The sequence below is a fragment of the Eptatretus burgeri genome, chromosome 13 (genome assembly GCF_056783735.1).
Source record: "Eptatretus burgeri isolate ZD-2024b chromosome 13, Ebu_testis_v1, whole genome shotgun sequence".
NCBI lineage: Eukaryota > Metazoa > Chordata > Myxini > Myxiniformes > Myxinidae > Eptatretus > Eptatretus burgeri.
Genome location: NC_140973.1, coordinates 70,632,110 through 70,659,851, shown reverse-complemented (window position 1 = coordinate 70,659,851; position 27,742 = coordinate 70,632,110). Strand labels below are relative to the sequence as shown.

General features: G+C 38.7%; 1 protein-coding gene across 2 annotated transcripts in view; it reads right to left on the bottom strand.

Annotated features, from left to right (window-relative positions):
• Nucleotides 1-359: 359 nt before the first annotated feature.
• LOC147014737 (peptidoglycan-recognition protein SC2-like) overlaps nucleotides 360-27,742 on the bottom strand; it is a 44,865-nt gene continuing 17,482 nt past the window's right edge. For both annotated transcript variants that reach the window (XM_085852930.1, XM_085852931.1), the window contains exons 2-6: nucleotides 15,275-15,434; nucleotides 15,081-15,144; nucleotides 11,634-11,835; nucleotides 6,232-6,350; nucleotides 360-1,034 (exon numbers count right to left, since the gene is read on the bottom strand). In XM_085852930.1, the coding sequence (XP_085709056.1) occupies nucleotides 850-1,034; nucleotides 6,232-6,350; nucleotides 11,634-11,835; nucleotides 15,081-15,123 (549 nt within the window). In that variant the 5' untranslated portion in view covers nucleotides 15,124-15,144; nucleotides 15,275-15,434 and the 3' untranslated portion in view covers nucleotides 360-849. The remainder of the gene's footprint in view (nucleotides 1,035-6,231; nucleotides 6,351-11,633; nucleotides 11,836-15,080; nucleotides 15,145-15,274; nucleotides 15,435-27,742) is intronic.

The window sequence follows — 27,742 nt, the reverse complement described above, 5'->3', positions numbered from 1 at the left end:
CACGGTCTTACAGTTGTAAATGTCTAAGGTATCTAAAAGGTATGTTTCAATAGTCCGTAATTAATAGACGTAGTCAAGGTCCAATAACAAGTAAATAGATGTACTCACGGTCCAACTCGCGTTCAAGCAGTATGTAATTAATAGACATACTCGCATGGGTCGACTAAGACTTCACCTTGACGAAGCTTCACCATCAACCCATGTTTTTTGGTTTTATATACAGTTTAGATATCGAGTGAATCGATTGAAAATTGTCTTGTGACCTTGATCTGTGACCTTTTGACCAACAATATGTCTCCAGGTGGTTAAGGATTGTGAAGATCAGAGTGTAAATGTGACCTACAGGTGATTGACAGACAGACCAGACCAACTAATATACTTGCAAATGTTCAATTTTTAAATGAACAAACAAGCGGGTGAAAGCATAACTTCTGTCCACTTTCAATGGCAGAGGTAAAAATTAAAAAAAATTCCATCCAGATCTTCACCAAAATAAAATCGAGTCGATTTGTCCTTGTCACACACCCATGTCCACCGAATTTCGTCCAAATCCGTCCATAAGTTTGAGATATCCTGCTCACAGGCAGACAGATAAACGGGGGTGAACACGTAATCTCTGTCCACCTTCGGTGATGGTGGAAATTAAACCGATAGAGAAAACATGGAGCAGCAGGTGATTTTTTTTTTGTGAAATGTATTTGCATTAAAGTTGGGTTAACTGAAATTTAATTAATTTTTCTAAAATTCAATTCAAAACATCATTAATCACAACGACAATCATAAACATCATGAGATAATTAAGCTTTCTTTAGAAACCAAAGTTTCAAACTTTGTTTTTTCCATTTCCTTTTAGGGGTTTTTGACCCAATTTGGCCATGTAGATATCTCACTGAAGAGAGCATCACCAGGACATTCAGTGCGCTTGGTCTGACGATGTCCAATGAGCTTGTAATTCATCTTCAACATATTGTGATTGATGGCATAACGGATCAACTCTTTGGCTGCAGTCAGAGCTTTCCAATTCGGTTTCTTGTCTGTGTGACAAAGGACAGGTTAATGACTGGTGAGCCTTCAGGATTGACCAAGATATCAGTGCTTTGAATTCATATCTGCCTGCCCATGTCCTTGTGTGAAGATCACTTTTTAAATAATTGCAAAAAGGCTAATTGGTATTTCATTCAGTTCCACTGATGCTACCTGACTTTAAAAAAATAAAAATAATAATAATACTAATAAAAGAGGGAAACCCTTTTACCTTCATGGGGCTCTGAATACCTGAGAGCATTTCTGAATAAGCAACTATCTCGATTAGTTTCATCATTCCTGTGACAAGTGAGGAATTCGGTCAGAGTATCGGCACATCGGAATATTCTGAGCATCCACAACCGAGATTGGTGGGATAGCTGGACTTGTGCATCCATCTGAGCCGTTAGCGCAGTGCCAGAATAGACTTTTTGAGTTAAGACCGGCCCAAGCAGCAGTCAATCTCAACCAAGGTTGCTCATTACCGACCAAGCAAAACCCTACATCACCGTTTGGCCACCTTGCCAAACCAGAATCAGACAAAAATCAGGCAATTATTTTGGTTAAAAGTTTAGGCTCATGGAAGAGCTCGTTGGAAGTAGCTCCACCACTTAGACCTCATGGGATTGTGCATGTACTTGTCTGATGAAAATATAATCGAAAACAGCTGGGCCAATCTCCACAAAATTTTGCATACGTGCTCAGGTTACCCAGGGTCACGTCATGGGCACAAAACAATCCCCTCCCCAACCCCCCCTTCCCCCCTCCCCTCACTCTCTCCTACCACCAGTAGGAATGGGGAGACTTGTGGTTCTCGCCTGTTCATGGAGAATAGTGTAAGTTGTTTAATCACCGACCACTGTCGAAGGAAGTGACTGTTGACACTTTTTTATTCCCAGAGGGAACAGGTGTTGCTATTACTAAAAGCAGAAGCATTTGTCCATCCATCATGCAAAGAAGAAGCAGGACCTCGAGCTTTGATGTAGTGCTTCCTGCTGTCATCGAATAATTAGAATGGTACCATTGGAAAGCTAATAATCTAATTTTGCATTCGTGCATGGGGTACCCAGGGTCAGGTTATGTGCATTAGATACATCACCCCCCCCTCCTCCTCCTCCTCTTCTCTTCTCCCCACAACCACAGATAACATACCATTAGAGAAACAAGAAGCAAACATCCTCATGGACCATTGCAGGCTGTCAGCCCAAACAACATCTCACACTTACATTTAAAACTCCTTGAACCATGCGGCAAATCAGCCCTTACAAATATAGCAACTTCGACAAACTCAGAAAAGTCATTACCTCCTTCAACCAAGCAATGCAGCCTCTTACAGACCAATCACATTACTTTGTGCACCCTCCAAAGTTATAGAACACCTTCTTTCATGTGGTGCCTCTGAGTTTCTAGTCTTAAACATGAAGTTTCCTGTTTTTAGACAGCCTCGGGCCCTTGTGGTCAAGTGCTGCAGTTCTTGCCATCCTCCTTCTAAGTGATGTATGGGGCAGTCTTGCACAACATGATCTTCAGTCTGGGGGAAGCCACACTCGCAGTTGGGTGAGTTAGCAAGATCCGAGGAGAACATGTGAAGGAGCGGCTGAAACTCGAATTCTATCCAGGTTCCTCCTGAAGACTCCATCTTTGCTCTTTACTTATTCGGGTTCCTTCTTGGTCTTCTGTTTGATGATGTGATGGAATCTGCCAACACCCGTTTGGAGCCAGTTAAGACAGCACCATTCTTTTCTAGATAGGTCACAACCAGGCGGATTGGTGGTAAAGTGGAGGTGGTGTAGGTGGCCACTGGGATGTGAGGGACACCATTGCTTCATCTGCCATGTGTGTTTTCTCAAGCCATCGTCTGCTGTGATATTGGTATGAGCGAGTCGAGTAAAGGGTTTGCGGCTCTTAAATATTTGGGGAGGGGTGAAGGGAGGGGGGAGGGAGTAGGCAGTAAATCTTCTGTTAGATTGTTGTGTGGGGGTGGTTGGGGTTCTGAGATGCATGGAGGATTGTCTCGTAAAAGCTGCTCATCTCATGTGATGGGGATGAATGCCCGCAATAAATGGGAGGTGATGGGTGTGAGTGTGGTGAAGGCATCCATTGATTACCTTTAAGGAATATTTTCGGTGCACATCTACCTTCGTGGTGTGGTGGCTCCTTCCCCGTGCACTAAGGCAAGTGTTGAGGTGTGTAAAGGCCCAGTCACACCTTGACGTTTTAGGCAGCTTATGCCGATTTTTGCAAAAATTTGTGTAAAACGCTGGTACACGTCGAATACGTTATGGGTACGTTTTGTATATGTTAAGACCATGCTGAAAAACACTGCCATAAGTGGTAGTATGCTGGCTTTAAACGTTGAACTTTTGGGTTTTCCTCAAATTTTTTCATGCTTGAAATTTTACGACATATGCCGGCGTATGACTCACACGTTCCGCTATGCTGGCCATAAGTTGTAGGCACGTTATGCGATCGTTGACACACGTTGAAACACGTTACTTGTAAGTTACTCATAAGTCGAAACACATGGAGGTAATGTTTAGCGTACCCGAAACTTATTTCTAATCTATGAGTAACGTTTTGTAAGCACGCTACACGAACGTTGTTCAAACTTTGCAACACGTTACTTGAAAGTACTACTAATACTACTACTACTACTACTACTACTACTACTACTACCAACATCGACATCACTAAATTCTCTCGAACAACTACTACTACTACTACTACTACCACCAACATCGACATGACTAAATTCTCTCGAACTACTCCTACTACCAACATCGACATCACGAAATTCTCTCGAACTGCTACTAGTACTACTACTACTACTAACATCGACATCACTAAATTATCTCGAACTACTACTACTACTACTAATAACATCGACATCACTAAATTCTCTCGAACTACTACTACTACTACTACTGCTACTGCTACTGCCAGTGACATTGACATCTACTCAACATGGAGTCAGGAACACTGACGGGTTCCTCTTATGAAGCCCATTTGTATATCGCAATTCCACTAAACGCTGCCAATACGCCATCATACGGTAGCTGTAAGTTAGAAACACGTTCAGTAAGTTCTGTGGTCGTCCGGAAGACGTCAATCAAATTCGTCTGCGTACGCCAATGTGCGTTTGAGATACGTTACACATAGGTTCAAAGCATGCTACTCATAGGTTCAAAGCAGGCTACTAATATGTTCAAAGCACGTTACTCGTTGGTTAAAAATTAAGTTTTGGGTATGCTAAACATTACCTCGACGTGTTTCGACTTGTAACGTGTGGCCGACGTGTGTAACTTACAAGTAACGTGTGGCCGACGTGTGTAAACGATTGCGGAGCGTGCCGAGAACTTACGCCAGCGTATGCGGAACTTGTGAGCCATACGTCGAGTACGTCGTAAAATTTTCAGCATGCTTGAAATTTCACGACGTACTAGACGCACCACGTAATATGCCAGCGTACTTCATTGTTTTTCATCGTGCTGCTCACGTATACACAACTTACCCATACCGTATTTGACGTGTCCCAGCGTTTTAGACACATTTTTCATAGGTCGGCATACGCTGGCTAAATCGTCAAGGTGTGACTGCGATGTTGACACTTCCAATTTTCAGGCGGTTATGATTTAAATCGGCGAGCGGCAGGTTTTTAACGGAGAATGCCACGAGTTCGTCGGCGATACGTGCAGCGCACTATGACTAAGTTAAACTATCGTTGGGCATAAGTTGTGAACGCTGACAACAGGCTGAGCATTCATTGGTATAAGTTATCTTTAACACAACGAAACGTTCTATGCCCGTTACTTATACGTTATGCATACGACCAACACGTTATGAATACGACCAAAACTTAAAAAAAACCTCAAAACTTCAGCGTACGCCAGCGTTTTACGTGCGTTTTTGTGCGTTGCCATTCCTGGCGAAAACGTCAAGGTGTGACTGGGCCTTAAGATAGTGAAATCAGCTCTACAGTCATGGTCAGCTCGTCTGTGGAAAAGATTCACTCGCGTCAACTGACTTTTGGACGGTGAGCTGAAGGTGCTATTGGTTGTAGTAGCAGTTCAGACAAGCAACGTCTACGCTGAGCATGACCTTCACCTCCTCAAAAGACTTGCTCAGATGCAGGGTCACAAGGTCATCAGCAGAGAAAAGTTTTGTACCTGTTGTCTCGGTTTGCCTAATAATTATACTGACAAACCCTCACACTACACTCTCGCACACTCTAACCCATGATCCAAAAATGGAGAAAAACCTCAATGTTTGTTTAGTACTCCAAGGGGTGTAAGACCTTGACCTTTAACCCGGAGAGGTATGATGTAAATGAAGCGTGAATGCGCCTTTCCCTAAGCTACGTCGAGAGGGCAACTTCATTCCGATTGGACAAACGTTAGTTGAGTTATGGTGAACAATGTTCAAATGTCTATAATTAGGTCATGGCCTTAAATTAGGTCAAGGTCCAAACATTAGGTCAACCCCACATTCTAGGTGCAAAATTTTATTCCAAAAGTCCCAGCCGGCTCTGAGATACAACTTAGAAATTTGGAATGTTGAGAGAAGAAAACAAAAATAGTAGTTTTCGAAGTTATGGTTTCATACTCATCAGGGTCAAAGAAACTCTGTGGTATCATTAAAACTTGGGGGTACCAATTGTCGAAGCAAACCCTACAACAGCAACAAGCCTTCCCCTATGATATAGGGGGAAAGCTTAATTACTTCCCAGGTCTGATCATGTTCACCTTTCACACCTCCACTGTGGACATCACCCACAGCTTTTACAGTCCAAACAGACTCGACGACACCACTGATGATGCCTGCAACCTCTGCCAGGCCACCCCACACGCAAGAAAAGACATCCTGGAAAACTGTGCGGCTCTGGCTCCATGATCGCAGAAGCACAATATCTTAGATGTGAGGGATGTCTGAGTCGCTCCGGGAAATCGATAGGCTATCATCGTGCTGTGGGCATGTTCGAGCAGAACTGACTCATGCTAGTCAACAACCGTTGACCCCTGCCAGAGAGAGGGCGGCATTGAGGGTGGGAAAGGATCGATGCCAATTCTGAAAACAAATCCCCTCGCTCCGAGAGGACGCGGGTATGATTAGTGTTCTAAATGAATACCCCAGAAGTCCTTGTGGATAAGTGAATCAAGCAAAGCAAGTATTGAAGAGTGTAAAGTCTATGGTTGGAAAGTAAGAACGTACTTGAGAAGTTTCCAATGAAACTCAAACCAATGCTCTTTCTATTGTAGCCTGGTGCATGGGCACCAACGGTTCTCCAACCACGACCTTCATAAACATTGCCATCTTCACCAACGAGGAAACTGCAGGCACACAAACAATGACTCCACACCAACTCACAAGTACTCGAGGTTCTGGCAACTTCACCAAGATCCGACGGGAGAGAGGTCAGTGTAATAAACGGAATAAAAGGAGAATAAGGGTGGAATTGCACATGAAGACTACATTTCTTCAAAGAAACCGACTTTATTACCCCACACACATAGTGCAAAGCGGTGTTAAGCAATAATTAGTTCACTCTGTCTGTCTATCAGTCTCTTTCTGTGGTTGAGGAACGACTCAATTTCAATCGAATGTTATAATTTGAACACTGTAGAACACAAATCGGAACATGAATCGTAACACGAACCTGTAGTTTAGCAGTACGTTAGCAATGAATTTGGCAAATTGTATGAAATCTCATCTAGAGTGTACAGAGAAGTAAGGTAATTGTTTTAGTCTCTTTGCCTGTCTGGTAGACACACACAATTGAAAATCATTCCAAACAGGAAAGAGTTTCAAAATCACTCCCGGTAATGTTAAATACGAAATAAACACTTCCTGTCATGAAAAAAAAATCACTTTCGGAAGTATAAAATTAACTTTGGGGAAAAAATAATTGAATAAATAAATAAATAAACACTTCCGGTCATGATCTCCCAGCATGCATCATTCCTCATGACAAAAACCGGAAGCAAAAGGGTCACAGCCGACGACACGGATTCCAAATTGCCAGGGTATTGTGTTGTTGTTGTTTCCTATTCTCCCAAGTACACGCGTTAAGTAATATGGAATTGACAAAGCCTAGAAGCGAATGAAAAATTCTTCTTACATTCACTTCTGACCTTACCTTTTTCTTGTTCACAACTGTATACTTGCCAACTATACCGTGGTACATGTAAGCGCCACACAGCTGATGATTTTGGCAGATCTGAGGTCAGTCAGGTGCATAGCAGACGATGCTGCAATTTCCAGTTACTTTGGCCTGGATTTGGGATCAGCGACCAAATAATGTAAATCACGATTAAAAATTATTTTTTGATGATGCGGGAGATATCTTTATTAAAATCAGTGGAGGAAATATACACCATGTCTGATATTTGGATTTTTCATGTCTCCGACGATGCCTTTACCTCCCGGGATGCATCATTCCACATGACAAAAACCGGAAGCAAAAGGGTCATCGCCGACGACACGGATTCCAAATTGCCAGGGTATTGTGTTGTTGTTGTTGTTGTTGTTGTTTCCTATTCTCTCATGTGCACGCATTGAGTAAAAAATAATTGAATAAATAAATAAATAAACAATCACTTCTGGTCAAGAATAAAAGAAATTAAAAGTTTCAAAATCACTCCCGGTAATGTTAAATACAAAATAAACACTTCCTGTCATGAAAAAAAATCACTTTCGGAAGTATAAAATTAACTTTGGGGGAAAAAGAATTGAATGAATACATAAATAAACACTTCCGGTAATGAAAAAAATAAATTAAAACTTCCGGAAAGAGTTTCAAAATCACTCGCGGTAATGTTAAATACTAAATAAAAATTTCCTGTCATGAAAAAAATCACTTTCGGAATGATAAAATTAACTTTGGGGAAAAAATAATTGAATAAATAAATGAATAAACACTTCCCGTCATGAATAAAAGAAATTAAAAGTTCTGGAAAGAGTTTCAAAATCACTCCCAGTAATGTTAAATCCTAAATAAACATTTCCTGTCATGAAAAAAATCACTTTCAGAAGTACAAAATTAACTTTGGGGAAAAAATAATTGAATAAATAAATAAATAAACACTTTCGGTCATGATCTCCCAGCATGCATCATTCCCCATGACAAAAACCGGAAGCAAAAGGGTCATAGCCGACGACATGGATTCCAAATTGCCAGGGTATTGTGTTGTTGTTGTTTCTGTTGTTTCCTATTCTCTCATGTGCACGCGTTGAGTAATATGGAATAGGCAAAGCCGACAAGCGAATGTGGAATTCTTTCATTCGATGCTGCAATTTCTGGTTACTTCGGCCTGGATTCGGGATCAGCGATCAAATAATGGAAATCACGATTAAAAATTATTTTTTGATGATGCGGGAGATATCTTAACTATAAAATTAGGTAGACTTAAAACTGCGAGAGTATTTACTCTCAAGTTTTGTTGTTAATTTTTTAGTCAAAAAGGTGTGATTGGGTATACTTTAGATCAAATTAATTATTTGTGCATTTCTATAACCGTGAAGACACTACAGCATATTACCTCAACATTACCTTCACAACAACAACTGCACCGCCTTGAACAGGATCTCATCTGAAAAAAAATAAATATTACTTAAACATTACCTTCACAACAACAACTACACCGCCTAGAACAGGATCTCATCTGAAAAAAAATCAATATTACCTAAACATTACCTTCACAACAACTACACCGCCGAGAACAGGATCTCATCTAAAAAAAATAAATATTACCTCAACATTACCTTCACAACTACAACTACGCCGAGAACAGGATCTCATCTAAAAAAATTAATATTACCTCAACATTCCCTTCACAACTACACCGCCTAGAACAGGATCTCATCTGAAAAAAATCAATATTACCTCAACATTACCTTCACAACGACAACTACGCCGAGAACAGGATCTCATCTAAAAAAATTAATATTACCTCAACATTCCCTTCACAACTACACCGCCTAGAACAGGATCTCATCTGAAAAAAATCAATATTACCTCAACATTACCTTCACAACGACAACTACGCCGAGAACAGGATCTCATCTAAAAAAATTAATATTACCTCAACATTCCCTTCACAACTACACCGCCTAGAACAGGATCTCATCTGAAAAAAATCAATATTACCTCAACATTACCTTCACAACGACAACTACGCCGAGAACAGGATCTCATCTAAAAAAATTAATATTACCGCAACATTCCCTTCACAACTACACCGCCTAGAACAGGATCTCATCTGAAAAAAATCAATATTACCTCAACATTACCTTCACAACGACAACTACGCCGAGAACAGGATCTTATCTAAAAAAATTAATATTACCTCAACATTCCCTTCACAACTACACCACCTAGAACAGGATCTCATCGACAAAAATAAATATTACCTCAACATTACCTTCACAACAACAACTACGCCGAGAACAGGATCTCATCTAAAAAAATTAATATTACCTCAACATTCCCTTCACAACTACACCGCCTAGAACAGGATCTCATCTGAAAAAAATCAATGTTACCTCAACATTACCTTCACAACGACAACTACGCCGAGAACAGGATCTCACTAAAAAAATTAATATTACCTCAACATTCCCTTCACAACTACACCGCCTAGAACAGGATCTCATCTGAAAAAAATCAATATGACCTCAACATTACCTTCACAACGACAACTACGCCGAGAATAGGATCTCATCTAAAAAAATTAATACTAGAAGCGAACGTAGAATTCTTCTTACATTCGCTTCTGACTTTACCTATAAATTGTTCACAACTGTATTCGCAATTTCCGGTTACTTCGGCCTGGATTCTGGATCAGCGATCAAATAATGTAAATCACGATAAAAAATTATTTTTTGATGATGCGGGAGATATCTTTATTAAAATCAGTGGAGGAAATATACACCATGTCAGATATTTGGGTCTTTCATGTCTCCGATGATGCCTTTATCTCCCAGCATGCATCATTCCCCATGACAAAAACCGGAAACAAAAAAAACCGGAATCAAAAAAAAACCGGAAGCAAAAGGGTCATAGCCAACGACACGGATTCACAATTGCCAGGGTATTGTGTTGTTGTTGTTTCCTATTCTCTCATGTGCACACATTAAGTCTGAAGCTCACGACCTTCTTTAATATGGAATAGGCAAAGCCGAGAAGCGAATGTAGAATTCTTCTTACATTCGCTTCTGACTTTACCTATAACTTGTTCACAACTGTAAACTTGCCAACTAGACCGTGGTACATGTAAGCGCCGCACAGCTGATGATTTTGACGCAATTTCCGGTTACTTCGGCCTGGATTCGGGATCAGCGATCAAATAATGTAAATCACGATTAAAAATTTTTTTTGATGATGCGGGAGACATCTTTATTAAAATTAACTTTGGGAAAAAAAATAATTGAATAAATAAATAAACAATCAGTTCTGGTCAAGAATAAAAGAAATTAAAAGTTCTGGAAAGAGTTTCAAAATCATTCCCGGTAATGTTAATATACAAAATAAACACTTCCTGTCATGAAAAAAATCACTTTCGGAAGTATAAAATTAACTTTGGGGAAAAATAATTGAATGAGTAAATAAAGAAACACTTCCGGTCATGATCTCCCGGCATGCATCATTCCCCATGACAAAAAACCGGAAGCAAAAGGGTCATAGCTGAGACACGGATTCCAAATTGCCAGGGTATTGTGTTGTTGTTGTTTCCTATTCTATCATGTGCACGCGTTGACTATGAAGCTCACTACGTTCGCTATAATTCTATTAAATTACTAGAAGGGGACTCGGTGGAGCGCATACCTCCGCTACGCAATGCCTGCCTGATCCATGAGAACATATCAGGCCCAACACATTTTTGAAATATCTTGCGATATATCGTTTTTGGCCCTATCTCTCAATGGTGAAGAATCATTTTTAAAATTCTAGTAGTTGGATTAGGATCTGGATCTTCACCAAAATCTAATCAGTTTGTCCTTGTCACTCACCCAACCTCTCCACCAAATTTCATCCGAATCCGTCCACAACTTTTTGAGATATCCTGCATCCAAACAAACAGACAGGTGTGAAAACTTCCTTCCACCTTCGGTGGTGGAGGTAAAAATAAAGATTGCAAAGGTCGTATGAATAAATTAATCCTGGAAATTGCCACCGTTGACACAGTGTCTATTGCATCACCCTATCCAACACATTACATGAGTTATTCGTGTCTGTCTGTTGTTTGTGTCCTTTATAACATCCTTAAAAACAGGAAGTTTCCTGTTTGGAATGATTTTCAATTTTGTTTGACTGCCAGGTAGGCAGGCAGATTAAAATAAATTATCACACTCCTCTCTGTGGATGTGTGATTGGGACGAATTCAGAGTAAAGTACTGCTAAACTGAAAGTTCGTTTTCCGATTTGTGTTCAAAATATAACATTTAATTAAAAAAGAAATTATTCCTCAATCATAAACCGACGTTTGTAGACAGACAGACAGATGGACGGACGTGAACCATTTGCTTAACCCCTCTTTTTTGCTTTGCGTACACGGGGTAATAAAGGATGAAGAGAACTAGATGCGTGATTTGTTGATCAATAGCCTATATCTCACTTGTAGCCGATATCTGACCATCCCCGACGTTTCATGTGGTCGTTCTGGATTGCCCGTACAATTCTACTGCACACACTTTTGGTGAAACATCTCCCACCAGCCGTGTGGTGGATGACGAAATATTTCACAGGCACGGACATGGATGATCTCCTTGTCGGGTCCTGTCCACCCCAATCCTCTCGCAAAATAGTCTCAAGATGAGCTGTGGTGAATTAAACATCATCATCATCATCATCATCATCATCATCATCATTGTGATTTAAGATACAACTTCAACAATTTATATGAGTAATCGCTGAAGCAATGTAATCCACATTGATCAATATAAAATTCCTCATGTAGATGCAATTGGACAATTAGGTTTTCTGACGTCATGCCTTTTTGGTGTGGATCGGGATCCATCATTCCTCGATGGTTTTCATCGGCCAAATCCCCATTGATCATGTGGTCACATGTGTGTGTCTTCTCACCCACAATGTAAATGGTCACGTTACATGTTAGCGACCAGACCTATATTAGCTGTGAGTTATCATACAACTATACTGCAAGCAACAATCATGGGAAAGCAGGACGATCTCAATATTAGGAAACATGATAATTTGAGTCGATGTAACAGATCTGCCACTCACTCACCTGACTAGTTGGCCTGAACAGAAATACCCATTGAGAAGGTCAAAAAAGTCTTCTTAAATGGCAAGAATTACAGAAAAGCAGCTTCAAATGAAGGGCATGATGGAATGGATCCCACAGACAGACATGGGCAACTCAAAATGAACAGACGTACAGGTACAGTGGAACAAACCATGAAAACCTTCAACGGTGGACATAAACACACCTGTTTCCACTCTAACAATGGGTCTGGAGCCACTGATAATGGGCTTTTGTAGCAGGTCACCTGTGCATTCGACCTCCTCTTCCCTCACCCACATCCTCTTCCTCAGTGCCTTTCCTCCTCCCCCACCTACCTCTTCTTCATCCTCTTCCTTTTACCAACTTTGATTGAGGACATCATAGTCATGACAACGGTATTGCATTTGTACCTCCATGCTCCAAAGTAAAGAGCTGGAAATCAAATTTTCGAGAAATGTCCAGAGAGGAAAAGTTGAGACACTTGCTGCAGTTGCCTTTTCAACATGATGATGAAATAATTTCTTAAGTATTCACCACTGTGGTGAAAGTCGAAAAGATGACTCAAAAGACGTATTTATCTTTGGAAAAGTTTCTCTTGTTGTAGATCGGAGAATCTTAAATGTTTGTGAAATTAATTTGCCCACATGACGTTCTTTGCCAACTTGGTGATGGGAATTTGGGAAAGCTCAGAGTTCCAGATTGGGGCCAAAGGCACGGCACTACTTAGCTGGGTTGAATGATCTTTGTAAGGGATGTTGAGCCAGCTGTGCTGTCTGCATCTCTCAAACTACACAGACCGTTGCAGGTTACAGGTTATGGGTTGGGATTTCGGGTTACGGTGAGGGATGATGTAAAGATTTCTCGTAAATGGGGTACGAGGTTCGCAAACATTCATCAAATTGTGAAAACATCAAACGAGAACAGCATTTGGTAGAGTGCATAGTCTCACCTCGCATGCTCATTCTGAACAAAAATACCATCATTTAACACGCCACTATTATGGCCCATATACCTACATCATCCATGCACCATATTATGTCACATACATTGTCATTATCCATAGCTTTCATGATCAATTATTAGGACATTTAATGACCACTTCTGTGCACATTAAGGCTAAATTGCATCAATGAAGGTGAACATGAAAAAAATTCAAACTATATTCCTCATGGCTAGTCGATCATATTTATGAAATTTCGCATCGATTTGTCAAGCGGTGCTGAGGAAGAAGATTTTAAAAACTTTTTTATTTTCAATCCAATATGGTCACCAGGCCACGTGACCGATGACATCATAAATTTAATTCTTCACTCACATCGGATCGCGGATCAGCCATGTGAAGTTTCAGATAAGCATTTTGATTCAAACAATTATGTCTGGGATACCAATTCACCAATGATGTCATCGTTATCACCCTGTATACCCCATGGGGGGTTGATGACATATGCTAAGTTTCAATTTTTTTCTGTTGAGTGGTTTTGGAGAAGATGATGTCCAAATTTTTTCCTTTAATTAAATATGACTGCCATACCATGTGGGATATGAGGTCAGAGTCATCAGTAAAATATTCTCCCTGGGGAGCCCCTCCTATGTTTAAAGTCTCGCATCAATCAGACAAGCAGTTGCAGAGAAAAATAATTAAAGTGAAAATATAAAGACATGGAGCCGTGGATACGCACACGCACATGAACACACCAACGGAGGTGGATACTTTGAGACCTGCTAGGTCCCCGTTCTATCTCCTGAAACCCACCCACGTGTGGAAATAATAGCAGCCAACAACAATAACTTGCGCGCACACACACACACACACACACACACACACACACACACACACACACACACACACACACACACACACACACACACACACACACACACACTCATATATGCACGCACACACGAAGGTAGATAATGTGAGGCCTGGAGATATGTTAGTTCCCCTTTCCGAAATAGTTCCACTTTCTGAAACCTGTATATGGAGATAACAACCAACACAAATACACACTGCAAGTTTTGCAATCCCTTCAGGGCAACATTCACTGGAAAGACGAGGTTGAGTGCAAAATTCCACCAGGCTGAACAGTTTACATTTTGTACCCACTGATAGGCCAGATATGTATCTCGACCTGAACCAAAATCTAATGGGCTTGTTCTTGTTACTGAACCAACTCATCCACTAACTTTCCTCTGAATCAGTCCAAAACTTCCTTTTGGAAACAGGTGTGTTATGTCCACCGTTGAACTAGAAGGGCACTCACTCGAGCGCATTCCTCCACCATGCCTGATCCACAAGAACAAATCAAGCCCAATGCATTTTTGAAATATCATGCTGTAAACCGTTTTTGGCCCCATCTCTCAATAGTGAAGAATCACTTAAAAAATTAAATAATTAGAATATCCAGAACTGGATTCATATCTTCACCAAAATTGAATCAATTCATCCTTGTCACCACCCAACCTGTCCACCAAGTTTTGTCAGAATCCGTCCACAACTTTTTGAAATATCGTGCTATATAATTGGTTTTGCCCGACCTCTCAATGGTGAAAGAATCACTTAAAAAATTATCAGATCCGGATCCGGATTCGGATCTTCACCAAAATTGAACCAATTTTTGCTCGTCACACACCGAAAGTGTCCAAGTTTCATTCGAATCGGTCCATAACTTTACGAGATATCCTGCACACAGAGAGACACAGGTGAAAACAACCCCCCTCCACCTTGGGTGGTGGATATTAAAATAGGTAACCCCACACAGAGTAAAAGCACACCTTACAGTACCCACAGGTAAACCAAATTATTGAGGAATCTCTCACCGAATGGCAGAAAGAAAACAGAGAGGACGATCATCAAAATCATTTTAACTTCGTGGATTTAATCCTGAAATGAGAAAAATAAATAATTATTTAACCACATTCCTTATATCCATTCATTGATAAGAACAAATGTACTTCCAGTTCATGTACAATTTGTCAATGTTGAATCATAAGAGTGATGAGGGATTGTTTACCTGTACGTTGGTCTGCCAAAGAGTATTCGCTCTGCGTCGCGGTGTTCGGTTTATATACCATGAGTCATGGGTCCCAAGTTTGTCAATCCACCGTGAAGGAGGGTCCACCCACTGGGTGGTCCTGAGGTTGGCCTCGTGGCGTGCCTTCGGATCCACTGAACTGAAAACAGATGGAATCCTCATTGCCATTCACAACACACATTCCACGGTGTTGCTACCGGGCGCCATCTTGGTTGGCACTCGATGCTGGGTGAAGGTGATCTTTTTGCTAACAGCTTGGTTTTCCACCTTTTCTGTGATACTTTTTCAATGGTAAACGTAGCATAGTAACTAGAACACTTTCCGTTATCCTTTGCTTTTCACAATAAAGTTCGAGAACATTGATATTGTTAATTTGGGAACGTGAAGAACTCGGACCGGGTTAGTGAAACTTACCAATAATCAAATCTGTCTTATTTCACAATGATTGTTTTGTTGTTTTTCACAGATTGTTTTGTTGATTTTCACAATGATTGTTTTGTTGTTTTTCACAATGATTGTTTCGTTGTTTTTCACAATGATTGTTTTGTTGTTTTTCACAATGATTGTTTTGTTGTATTTCACAATGATTGTTTTGTTGTTTTTCACAATGATTGTTTTGTTGTTTTTCACAATGATTGTTTCGTTGTTTTTCACAATGATTGTGTTGTTTTTCACAATGATTGTTTTGTTGTTTTTCACAATGATTGTTTTGTTGTATTTCACAATGATTGTTTTGTTGTTTTTCACAATGATTGTTTCGTTGTTTTTCACAATAATTGTTTTGTTGTATTTCACAATGATTGTTTTGTTGTTTTTCACAATGATTGTTTTGTTGTTTTTCACAATGATTGTTTTGTTGTTTTTCACAATGATTTTGGGGGTCCCGTCGCACACTCGCCTCAAAGCTGTCTATCCTGGGTTCGATTCCCGACCCAGCTATAAACTGCCATCCTGGTGTTTGACAGACAGATTGATTGATCAATGTGTGTGTCGTCCCTCGGATGGACGATAAACTGGCATTTTCACATTTATTTGGCTTTTTCAATCTCCATCGTTCAAAAAAAAACGCAGACATTGCAGTCCCTCTCCAGGACTTGTTTTGTGTGGTGTTTGTGCACTGCTGTGTTACATAATTAATTAGAGACACAACTAAAACTGTCACTTTATAACTGCTGGCAGTGATGACCGGGTACCAAAATGTCCCGCTTTGATGCAACCCCACTTTGATCAGACACCTGACCTTGACCCATGACGTTTTAAAAAATTATTATTCAATGAATTTAGAATGAAATTAAAATAAATTCAATTCAAATCAATTGGAAGACCAAATATGTACAGTCGTGCAATTAGAAAAATCAGAAGGAACCCGACCGAACAAGCAAAAAGTAAAGATGAAGTCATCAGGGGAAACCTGAATAGGATTTGCATTTCAGCTGCTACACCCTCAAACCCATCCAGGCACAGCCAAGTGAGCCTTATTCAAAAAAAGAAGAAAAAAAAAGAACCCACATCAAAAATTTTAATAATTCTGGCTGCCAGACCATGTGTCCGATCAAGTTGAAATTTAAAACGTATGTTCCCCATCACGACTAGATCATTGATGTGAAGTTTCACATTGATTGATTAAGTGGTTCCAGAGAAAATGTGATTTAATCTTTTTCTTCAATCCAATATGGCTGCCAAAACCATGTGACCTATCAATTTTTCCTCAGCAAGCGTGTACACCCAAGGCTTGGGAAACATTTGTGTGAAGTTTCCCTTCGATCTGTCCAGCCATTCTGGGGAAGATTTTTTTTATATGTTTGAGGGTAAATCCAATGTGGCTGCAAACCATGTGACCTATGATGTCATATCTGTGAACATTTTGTTCCTCATGGATAGGTGGTCATACTTGTAAAATTTGGCCTCAATCAGTTCAGCCACTTAAGAAAAGAAGATTTTTGAAGGTTTAAATAATAAGAATAATATGGCTGCCGAATCGCATGAGTGATGATGTCATCATTTTTTTTTCTGTGGACCATTTCAGATGTTGCTCAAAAATTTTCATACTGATCAGATGTAGCATTCTACATATGCAATTATGACGTCATAACGAAGCCATCTATGACGTCATAAAAATCACACTCATACCCCATGAGGAGTACGTGCCATGTGCCAAGTTTAAATTTTTTCCTTGGTGTGGTTTTAGATACAGGTCCAAAGTTTTTCCAACATGGCTGCCACACAACATGACCTATGATGTCAAAATTATCATTAAAACATTCTACATGAGTAATCAGTCGCTCCTCTGGTGAAAATTTCATCTTAATCCGCCAAGTGGTGCGGAGAAAAACACCAAAGTTCTGTGCGGACAAACAAACAGACATACAAACAAACAACCAGACGTAACTGCAATACCCTCTCCTTCGGTGAGGGAAATGAGATCCACGACATGAGTCAGCCAAGTAGTTTTAACCAAGATGGTGTTGGTCATGTGACCTCGAGATCACAGTGGCTGCATTGTTTCACAAGTTATGAGCATTCTTTGTGCTGTATTTTCAGTTCAGTGGTTGCGAGTCAGCCAAGTCGTGCTCACCAAGATACCGCCGGTCATGTGACCTCGAGCTCATGGCTGTGACACTTTTCACAGGTTATGAGCATTCTATATATTTTCAGTTCAGTGGTCGTGAGTCAGCTATGCAGTGCTACCCAAGATGGTGCCGGTTACATGACCACGAGATCCTGGTGGCGACACGTTTCATAGGTTATGAGCATTGTATGTGTTTTCAGTGGTCGTGAGTCAGCCAAGTAGTGCTAACCATGATGGTGCTGGTCACATGACCTAGAAATCACGGCGGTGACACTTTTCATGGGTTATGAGCATTCTATCATGGAGTACAATGGTACTCCATATAGAGGGATGATATGGGGGAAAATGGCCGCCCATTCAAATGTGTACACAATGATATGCTTATAAACTACCGCAGAGTGAAGTCAGAAGCATTTGAAAGCCGTAACTTTTATTCTCAAGCGTTTTCTGAACTACCAAGACTTAAAAAGATGCCAGAATACATCGCTAAATCACCATTTTGTACTTTTTCTTCTTCTTCTTCTTCCCTTCTCAAAACAATGTTAAACTGTAGCCCCTCCTACCTCAATAACTGCTGAAGCTATGATGGTGATTCCAACGTGAGGAAGTTACTTTGTCTCTGGGCTTGTGCACGCAACCCAAATTTTAAATATATATCAAACATTAATCGTTTCATTAGGAAAATAAATTGAACATAAATGTGGACTCAACCAAAGCAGGCCAGGATCGTGGGCGGGGGGGGGGGGAATGGACAGAGGACAGAACCATTCCAAAAGCGATACATATCCAACCAAACAATCACCCAAATCAACCAAAACAAGTATTAAAACAATTTAATAACATAGATGGATTTAATACATTCCAAAATAACAAAATATAGAAACATTTAGCATTTTATTACTTAAAAAAAACTTCAGAAACAAAAAAAAATTTTCATGTAAAAACAGAGGGATGAAATCTCAATAAAAAACAACGTAACAAGGTAGGAATGACACCACATCACGATGCCACAATACAACACCCCAATCCTTTTATTGATTACCATCACGACATCTTTTGCCATTTTACTTTTGTTGTGGGATTATGATGGAACAACGTCAAAAGATGTCGTGATAGTAATCCAAAAGAGGATTGTGGTGTCATATTGGGTCATTGTAATGTGGAGTAATTCCTTCCTTGTTTGGTTGTTTTTTTGAGATTTTATTCCTGTTTTTACATTTTTTTAAATGTTTTTTTTCTTGTGTATTTGCAGTTTTGTGGTCATGTCACGAAAGGTGGGGTTCGTGAATCAGGACCCCAATACCTCCTCGGGGTTTAGGTGCTCTTTTCTGCGCATTCTCAGTTGTTTTGAGGAATTATTTTTAAACTGATACAGTCCGTGTTTTCCCCTAATAAATTATTTTAATACTCGTGTGTTTAAGCCACATCGGTTTTGCTGTTTGTGGAGAAAAATACAAAAACTCAGTCACACGGTTCTTCTCGAGACTAATTATTTAATAAATAAGTAAGGATAACTCCACGTGATGGTATGAGTAATCACTTTCGATTAATCTCTCCCCTTCATTGGTCTGCTCACCAAGCATTGTGCATTGTGCGATGGCTGTGTAGTCCAATGCAGACCAACCACTAAGTATTGTGCATTGTGCGATGGCTGTGTAATCCAATACAGACCAACAGCGCCTACTGCAAAAATCGCAGGTATAGGCTGTTCCTTGCGGAGATGGACATTGGAAGTTTTTCTTTTCTTGCCTCCGCTGTCTCTTGATAGCAAGTCTCCCACATTCAAAGTGGTCCAGGCCTTTGTGGCAAATGTTATGCCAAGCTGACGTGTTTGTGGCCTGATGTTCCCAGGTGGCGACTGGAATGGCATAAGACTTGAGGGTAGACTTAAGGACATCTTTATAACACTTCCTTTGTCCACCACGTGACTGTTGACCAAACTTAAGTTGGCCGTAGAAAAGCGCTTTCGGGATTCTATGGTCTTCCATACGTGTGAGGTGTCCTGACCAGTGAAGCTGGGCTTGCATCAGGATATACTCAATTCCTTGGATGCGACAGTGGTCTTGGATTGAGGTGTTAGGTATTGTCTCGCCAGGTGATGCCAAGAATCTTATGAAAGCATCGCATATGGAATTGATCAAGGCGTTTGATGCAACAACGATAGGGTGTCCAAGATTCTCATCTGAACACAAGGACAACGGCACGATAGACACTAATCCTGGTGTCCAGGCGAATGCCACATTCATGCCAAAGGCGATGCGTCAGTCTTCCAAAGAGCACCCAAAGAACAAGACTACATCTTGATGTTACTTCGTCATCAATCATTGCATTATGAGAGAGGACACCTCCAAGGTAGCAGAACTTATCTACAACTTTGAGTGGCGTGTCGTCGATGATAATGTGTGGGACAGTATATGCACCTTCTGGTCTCCGTTGAAGCATAGCCTCGGTCTTTTTGAAACTAATCGTAAGGCCATAGCGATGAGCAGATTGTGCAAAGGAGTTGACAATAAATTGCACCTCTTCAAGATTATGACTGAAGAGTGTGCAGTCAACAGCGAAAAGTAGATAATGGAGCAACATTTCCGTGATTCCAGACTTGACCTTCGGATGCTGAAAATAAAAGACCACCATCGGTGCGAAACTCGATCATCACTCCCCGGGTGCAATCTTAATCTTCAAAAGTATCATGAAGCATAGAGGAAAACACAACGTTAAATAATAGGGGAGCGAGGACACAGCCTTGCTTTGTGCCATTGGTAACAGGAAATGGCCTAAGTAGGGTAAGAATACTGATTCTGGCTCACTTTTCCCCATGTAAATGAATGGGGGATTTTCAGCGATTCCCTTTTTTTTCTCTAAAAATAAACCCCCTTTTTATCCCAAGGTATATTTATTTGTCTCCCCTTTTAACTTGGAGGTTGAACCTCATTGAATTGAACACCTGGGGGTTGAACAGCTCACTCATTGAACCTATAAAGATTTGTTCATTCTCAAATTCCTTCAATAGTTTAATTTTCTTTGCACAATAATCCCCATCTAAAATATTGACAAACAAAACATTTGAATCTTTATATTTTTGAAGATACCCCTTTTGTGCCATTACGAAATGATAAACTTCTCTTAATGCTCTTGTTTGACCACCTCCTGAGCCACAGGTTATTTTTTTGTTAAGCCCCGCCCACTTTTCTTTAAGCCCGCCCACTTTTGCTAAGCCCCGCCCACTTTCCACAAGGTATTTAATAAGCCCCGCCCACTTTTGCTAAGCTCCACCCACTTTTTGTGAGGAATTTTTTCTAAGCCACGCCCACTTTTTCTAAGCCCCGCTCACTTTGCTAAGCTCCGCCCACTTTTCATGAGGTATTTTTTCTAAGCCACGCCCACTTTCCCTAAGCCCCGCCTACTTTTGCTAAGCCCCGCCCACTCTTACATCATTTCCAGTTCATCTCTGACTCACAAAGAAATCACTAGAAAATTACAGGATGTTATGGTTTTGAAAAATTTCCCAATGAAGGCTTGCCTAGGCTTGCCCAGGGAATTTCCAAAGGAAACCACACCCACCAGTCTTTCTCTATAAAAGCTTCAAACCCAGGCTCCATTTTAAACATTTGTTTTTGCTGGCAATGGTGTGCTGTGTGCTTGCCTGAAACTCTGTCTTGTATGGAACTAAACCTTCAAGTTGATGAACTGGATTCAAACCTCTTATCTGTTGAGGTAAGATTTTTATTTTCCTATTTTCAAACTTTGATTGAAGCATACTCATTTAATAATTAAATAACTTAATTAATACATTATTATTTTCTCTCACAGGAAATTGTGTCTGAAATACGAAATGAAAATACTGCTTTTGCTACAACTTGGAGCGAAATTGTTGACTTGGTTGAAGACCTTGTGAGCGACCAAGACCTACAGAACGAGCAAGACCTTGAGTGGGATGACTTTGGGGTTCCTTGGAACTCTCTGTCTTGTATGGAACTAAACCTTCAAGTTGATGAACTGGATTCAAACCTCTTATCTGTTGAGGTAAGATTTTTATTTTCCTATTTTCAAACTTTGATTGAAGCATACTCATTTAATAATTACATAACTTAATTAATACATTATTATTTTCTCTCACAGGAAATTGTATCTGAAATACAAAATGAAAATACTGCTTTTGCTACAACTTGGGGGGAAATTGTTGGCTTGGTTGAAGACCTTATGAGCGACCAAGACCCACAGAACGAGTTCGTCCTTGATGACCCAACCAAAGAGTTATACCTTGGAGACCAGCAAAATCCTAAAAAAGAGTTTTACAGCAATAGTACTCATTGTGAGTTATCAAGACAATACCCACTGAACAAGTTATACGTTGATGAGCCAGAATACAAGTTTTACCTTGGAGACTCACAAATTTTGAAAAAATCAGTAAATGAGTTCTGCCTTGATGGTTTAAATAACTACCTTGGAGACTCAGGAAAAGGGTTCTGCCAAGATGGTTCTAAATATGGGAACTACCTTGGAGACTCACAAATTTTGAAAAAATCAGTAAATGAGTTCTGCCTTGATGGTTTAAATAACTACCTTGGAGACTTGGAAAGTTGGGTTTATTTTGAAGACTTGAAATGCTACCACTCTTTGGGATTTAAACCTATCAAGAAAGTTCTTACTCCCTCTTTCTATGTTATCAAACCTGAAAGCCTTAAAAGACAGAATTGGAAGAAGAGAAAAAAAAAAAAACGTAATATATATATAAATATATATATATATATATATATATATATATATATATATATATACATATATTTATATATATATATATATATATATATATATATATATATATATATATATATATATATATATAGGTGGAAATCTCATTTTGAAAAAGACATTGTGTTGGGTGAGGATTGAGTTGGGGTTGAGATTTTGAATGTGAGGGTTGGGACACACACACACACATACACATCAACAAACAAAAGTTAAGCCTTGACTATTCAGTTGAGGATTCTGTGTTTGGGGTTCACAGATCTAAGAACGTCCACCCCTTGACACACATTATATACTGTTATACACCTCGGACTTGGCCCTCGAGTGTCCACAACGGTGTATAGTAGGAGGGAGTGAAGCGCCAACCTATTGCTCCCATTGCACACACACACACACAAACAAAAGTTAAACCTTGACTATTCAGTTGAGGATTCTGTGTTTGGGGTTCAGAGATCTAAGAACGTCCCCCTTGACACACATTATATACTGTAATACACCTCGGACTTGTCCCTCTAGTGTCCACAAAGGTGTATTATCTGCTTAGTTTTGTCTTTTGTAATTCCTGTGAATAAAATGAACCTAAAATCTCTTCCCCTTCCAAATCATATATTTTAAAAGTCCAAGGAACCGTATCTATTACATCAACAATTTTAAAAAGTTCTTTCGTCCATCGTTCAGTAAAACCCTTTTCAAAATGAGATTTCCACCTATATATTCTTACGATATCACCAACTTTGAACTTAGGTTTTCTGACATTAATCTCTTTTTCATATTTTAATTTTGTAAATGTTTCTGATGGTTTCATATTTGTTGACGTGTGAATCGTGTCATTATACTTATCCACAATATCCTGAATAAAAGATGACCATTGTTGTGAACCGAGTTGTGTGAATTTTTTATATAGTCTCTCTTTTAAGGTACGATTAAAACGTTCAACAACAACTGCCTTCCCTTCATTAAAGGTACTGTATAATGTAATACTGTTATTTTTTAGAAAATTCATAAATGTCTTGTTATAAAACTCTCTACCCTCATCAGTCCACAATTTTTTAGGTTTTCTCTTACTTTTATTAAATATCTGTTGAAAAGCTAACATAAGAGTATTACCTGTTTTGTTTTTTAAAGGGACAACCCACGCATATCTACTCCTCAAATCAATAACGGTTAAAGCATACTTGTACCCCTTATCATTATTGAGTTCATTCAAATCAGCAGACCAGATATAATCAACTTCCTTGGAATAAACTTTCCTTCTCTGAAACTTTGTGAATATTGGTTTATGTAATTCATCAGCTAATTGCTCTTCAGTCTTAATGGCATCATTAGAGCCTATAAGTTTTTTGAATTTCCAAGTCCAAGTTTCAATTTAGCACTAATCATCTTCTTCACGATGAACCTATCAACTTTTTCTCTCAAGGTTGGATTTTGTATCAGAGACAAATTATACAACATTTCTCTATCGGCTTCATGCTTTTCTTCCAACGTTGTGGTATTCCCATAATCAATATCGTGTCTCATGCACACTTCATCAACTCTATTGATTGGTTTACTCCAGGATTTAGGATTGTCTGCCTCATCTAATCTTTTATCCAAGTTTGTGCCTGGACCACAGAAAGAATACCCTGGAAGATGTAATTCCCCTGGTATTCCAGTAGTTGTAAATTTACTTCCTGATAAAAACTTTTATATATCTCCTCCGAGTTTGTGTTTGGAGATAAATTGATTTTTTTTTGAACCACACACCGAACATATACCTTTTTGTATAACCCTGTTATTTTTACTTTTAATATATGAAATATTTTTAGTATTAGTTTTCTTTTTACATTTGAGACAATAACTCATTTATTTATGAGAAAAATTCCTGCAGAGTGCAAAAACCTTTTTAGTTTCCAACATGCACATTTGAATCTTAATTTTTAAAACATAAAGAATCCTAAGAAATGCCTTCACTCTCTCCTCCATTTATTTAAGAAAAAACTTGAATTAAAATGAAGAGCTTGACGATGCCAATAGTTTTGTCAAAAGTATTGCAAATAGACTTGTTAATTCTTTGTATTCCTCCTCGGTGGGTTGAGTTATTTTCTGTAATACCTCTATTCTTTTTTGAATCTCACTGGTTTCCATACTATAATATTTATTTATTCTCTCTCTTTCCTCCCTCTCTCTCTTCTCCTTTTCCTCCTTCTCCTTTTCCTCCTCTTCCCTCTCTTCTTCAACTCCTTCCTCATCCCTTACTATCCTTGAATCGCTTACACCCCATAGAATATTATACATATATTCATCAGGATTTCTTGTTATTCCTGTATCCAAAATATTTTTTTTTACAACAGGAAACCAATAAAATTTCTTTTGAATTTCTAAAAGAGCCTTACCTTTTCTTAACCTTATAATTTTTTCATTATTTAACATTCTAATTAAATCTAAAGTTGTCGGTTTATCAACATCAGCATAATGCCAATCTTTTATTGAAAATACCTCATTCTTATGTTGTAGAACATATTTATTAAAATAACGAATACCCTTTTCTTGAAGGTATGCTTGGACACAGAAATGATAATTTTCTTGAAGCCTTCTTGCTGTCATTTATGTATTAGAAATATATGTTAGAATAATATTATGGCACGAAACACCTCCCCATCTTCCCAGAGTTAAATCATTTTGTATTTCCTTACTTATAATATATAATCCTGTTTTTTCTGTTTTCATGAGATAAACAAGGGCAAAACCATTATTATATTTACCCTTATTAAATTCTTTTATTTGTTGTTTACTAATCGTGGCTCCACAAAACTCATTCTCGATACCAAGTGCATAATATTCTTCCTTACGAGACTGATTTAATTGTTCCAGGTCTTCGAGGTTAATTTTAAATGACCAATTATACCCTAAATCATTCATATCATACCCCCATTGTTCTATTCTCATACAAACGATACGCCCTTCTTTATAAAAATTTATTTTAATTCGAACTGTGAATTCTGTATGACCTGGAGATAATATCAACACTTCTGTATCTTTGGAATACACAGCCGTTTTATTTAAGTATATATATTGTGATAAATCGCTTAATCTCACCAAGTCATTCGCGTCAGTCGGGCTTGGATAATTTTTTAATTTATAAGCATTTTTCATGTTAATATTTTTGTTTATATTATATTTATGTCGTTCAGCCTGTGCCTTTGTATAATAATTTGATAAATCAATATCCAGTTCTTGAGATACACCAAAGATAGAACCATCTTTACCAACATAAGTCATTTATATTAGATTAAAAATAATATCATAAAATTTTTTATTTTTGTTGAGTTGAAATAACACATATAGACATAATTGACCACAACACTTGGAATTTAATTCTTGGACTTGAAATGTATGATAAACACCATTCTGTAAGAATTTTATGACTTCAACAGGTGGTGGAAGACCAAAACTATCAAAATAATATTTGTCTTGACTATTAAAAATACAAACCCAATGAGAACCGTTCCCATCATTATCTTCTAAGTTCATAATAATATTCTTTGTATGTTTCGGCACATTTGTTAATTCATCTCTCATACAAATAACCACATTATGAATTTTTAATTTCTTACAATATTTGGCAAGTTGTAAATTTGATGTTGTATTCTTTCCAAATTCTTTCAACCACTCATCAATGCTCATTTATTTATTAGAAAGATATAATCCATTACCTCTTTTCGTTAATTTTACACCTGCTTGTGCTATAGAAGAAAGCATATCTCCAACTAACAATCTCGCTTTATCAGGCAGACCTTCAAGTTTTTCAGCAAAATCTACAATTACACCACTTCCACTAATTTGTTTCTCCAACTCTTTGTTATGTCTTTCCAATTCTTTTTGAGCCTGGAGTTGAGCCTTCCTTTCGTTGGCAGTTTTCACCGCTGTTGAAATACCACCCGTCAATGCTCCAACCGCACTTAAACCAGCAAATAAAGGAATTAGAAATGGGAGAAATCCTCCACTCGTCTCTCTTATTGAATATTTTTTCAACATTGGTTTTGTCATTTTAATTTTAAGTGAGCCAGTGTCATTCAAGATTTTAACCTGTTCTCTTGTGAGCAAAACATCAATTCTTACTGCTCCTTTTCTCTGAATTGTATTAACGTTAATCGTACAAGGCTTTTGATTTTGAACACAAGATGATAGTTTATGAAGATTGATTTGATTAACATATACCCCAGTTGGTACTTTGCCACTCATTTATTTGACAAAAAATTATGTGAGACTAATCATCACACCATTATCTGTATTAATCTGCAATTCTGTTTCTTCCAAAAGCAAACAATATGTATCAACTTCTTCACTCTCTCCTCTTTCAATGTATAGGGAAGTATCCACTCGATTAGACTTTATAGTTTCCTTTTGAGCGCTCAGGTCAAACGCATAGATTGTATACAAACTTTTAAATGCTGTCATATCCAAAATAGGTTCTTTATTTCCATTACTTTCACACACCTTTTGGTAAGACTTGTATGCTTCAGCAAAATCATTTTTTCCCAATTAATTTCCAATCTATCTCATGGATAAAATGTTCCATCTAGAGAAACGCGAAGTTGTTTCACCTTAGCATTATCACTCAATGCATTATTCTTATCAGTCGCAGTATCACCATCTGGCTTTTTAAAAATCATCCACAGATATCGTGGCTTTCCTTCCAGAACACCTAAATTCCACGTGTAAGTAGTTTGGTTGAGTTTAACGTGTTGACATCTTCTTTTGAGGTATGATACACTGAGTGGTTTCTTTGAGTTAAGTCTTCGATTCAACATCTCTTCTGTTTTAAGATTAGGAGTATATTCACTGATATACCAACTCATCTCCTCAATTACAAATTTATTCTGTTCACCAAAAGCACTACCAATACCAAAAAGCAATCGATTTTCATTATCATTCCTTTGTAGTTGAAATCTAATTTTAAGACCATACAGAACTTTATCATAATCACAAAATCCAAATATACCTTTAAGAGGAACTGCCACAGTAAAACTATTTTCTGCTTTTGTATCATCATTATACATTCCTTTCCTTTGAATATATCCAGGGTCTGTGTTTGTTCCCGTTGACATATCAGGAATAAAACCTTCGACAGACCCCTTTCCCATTCTATC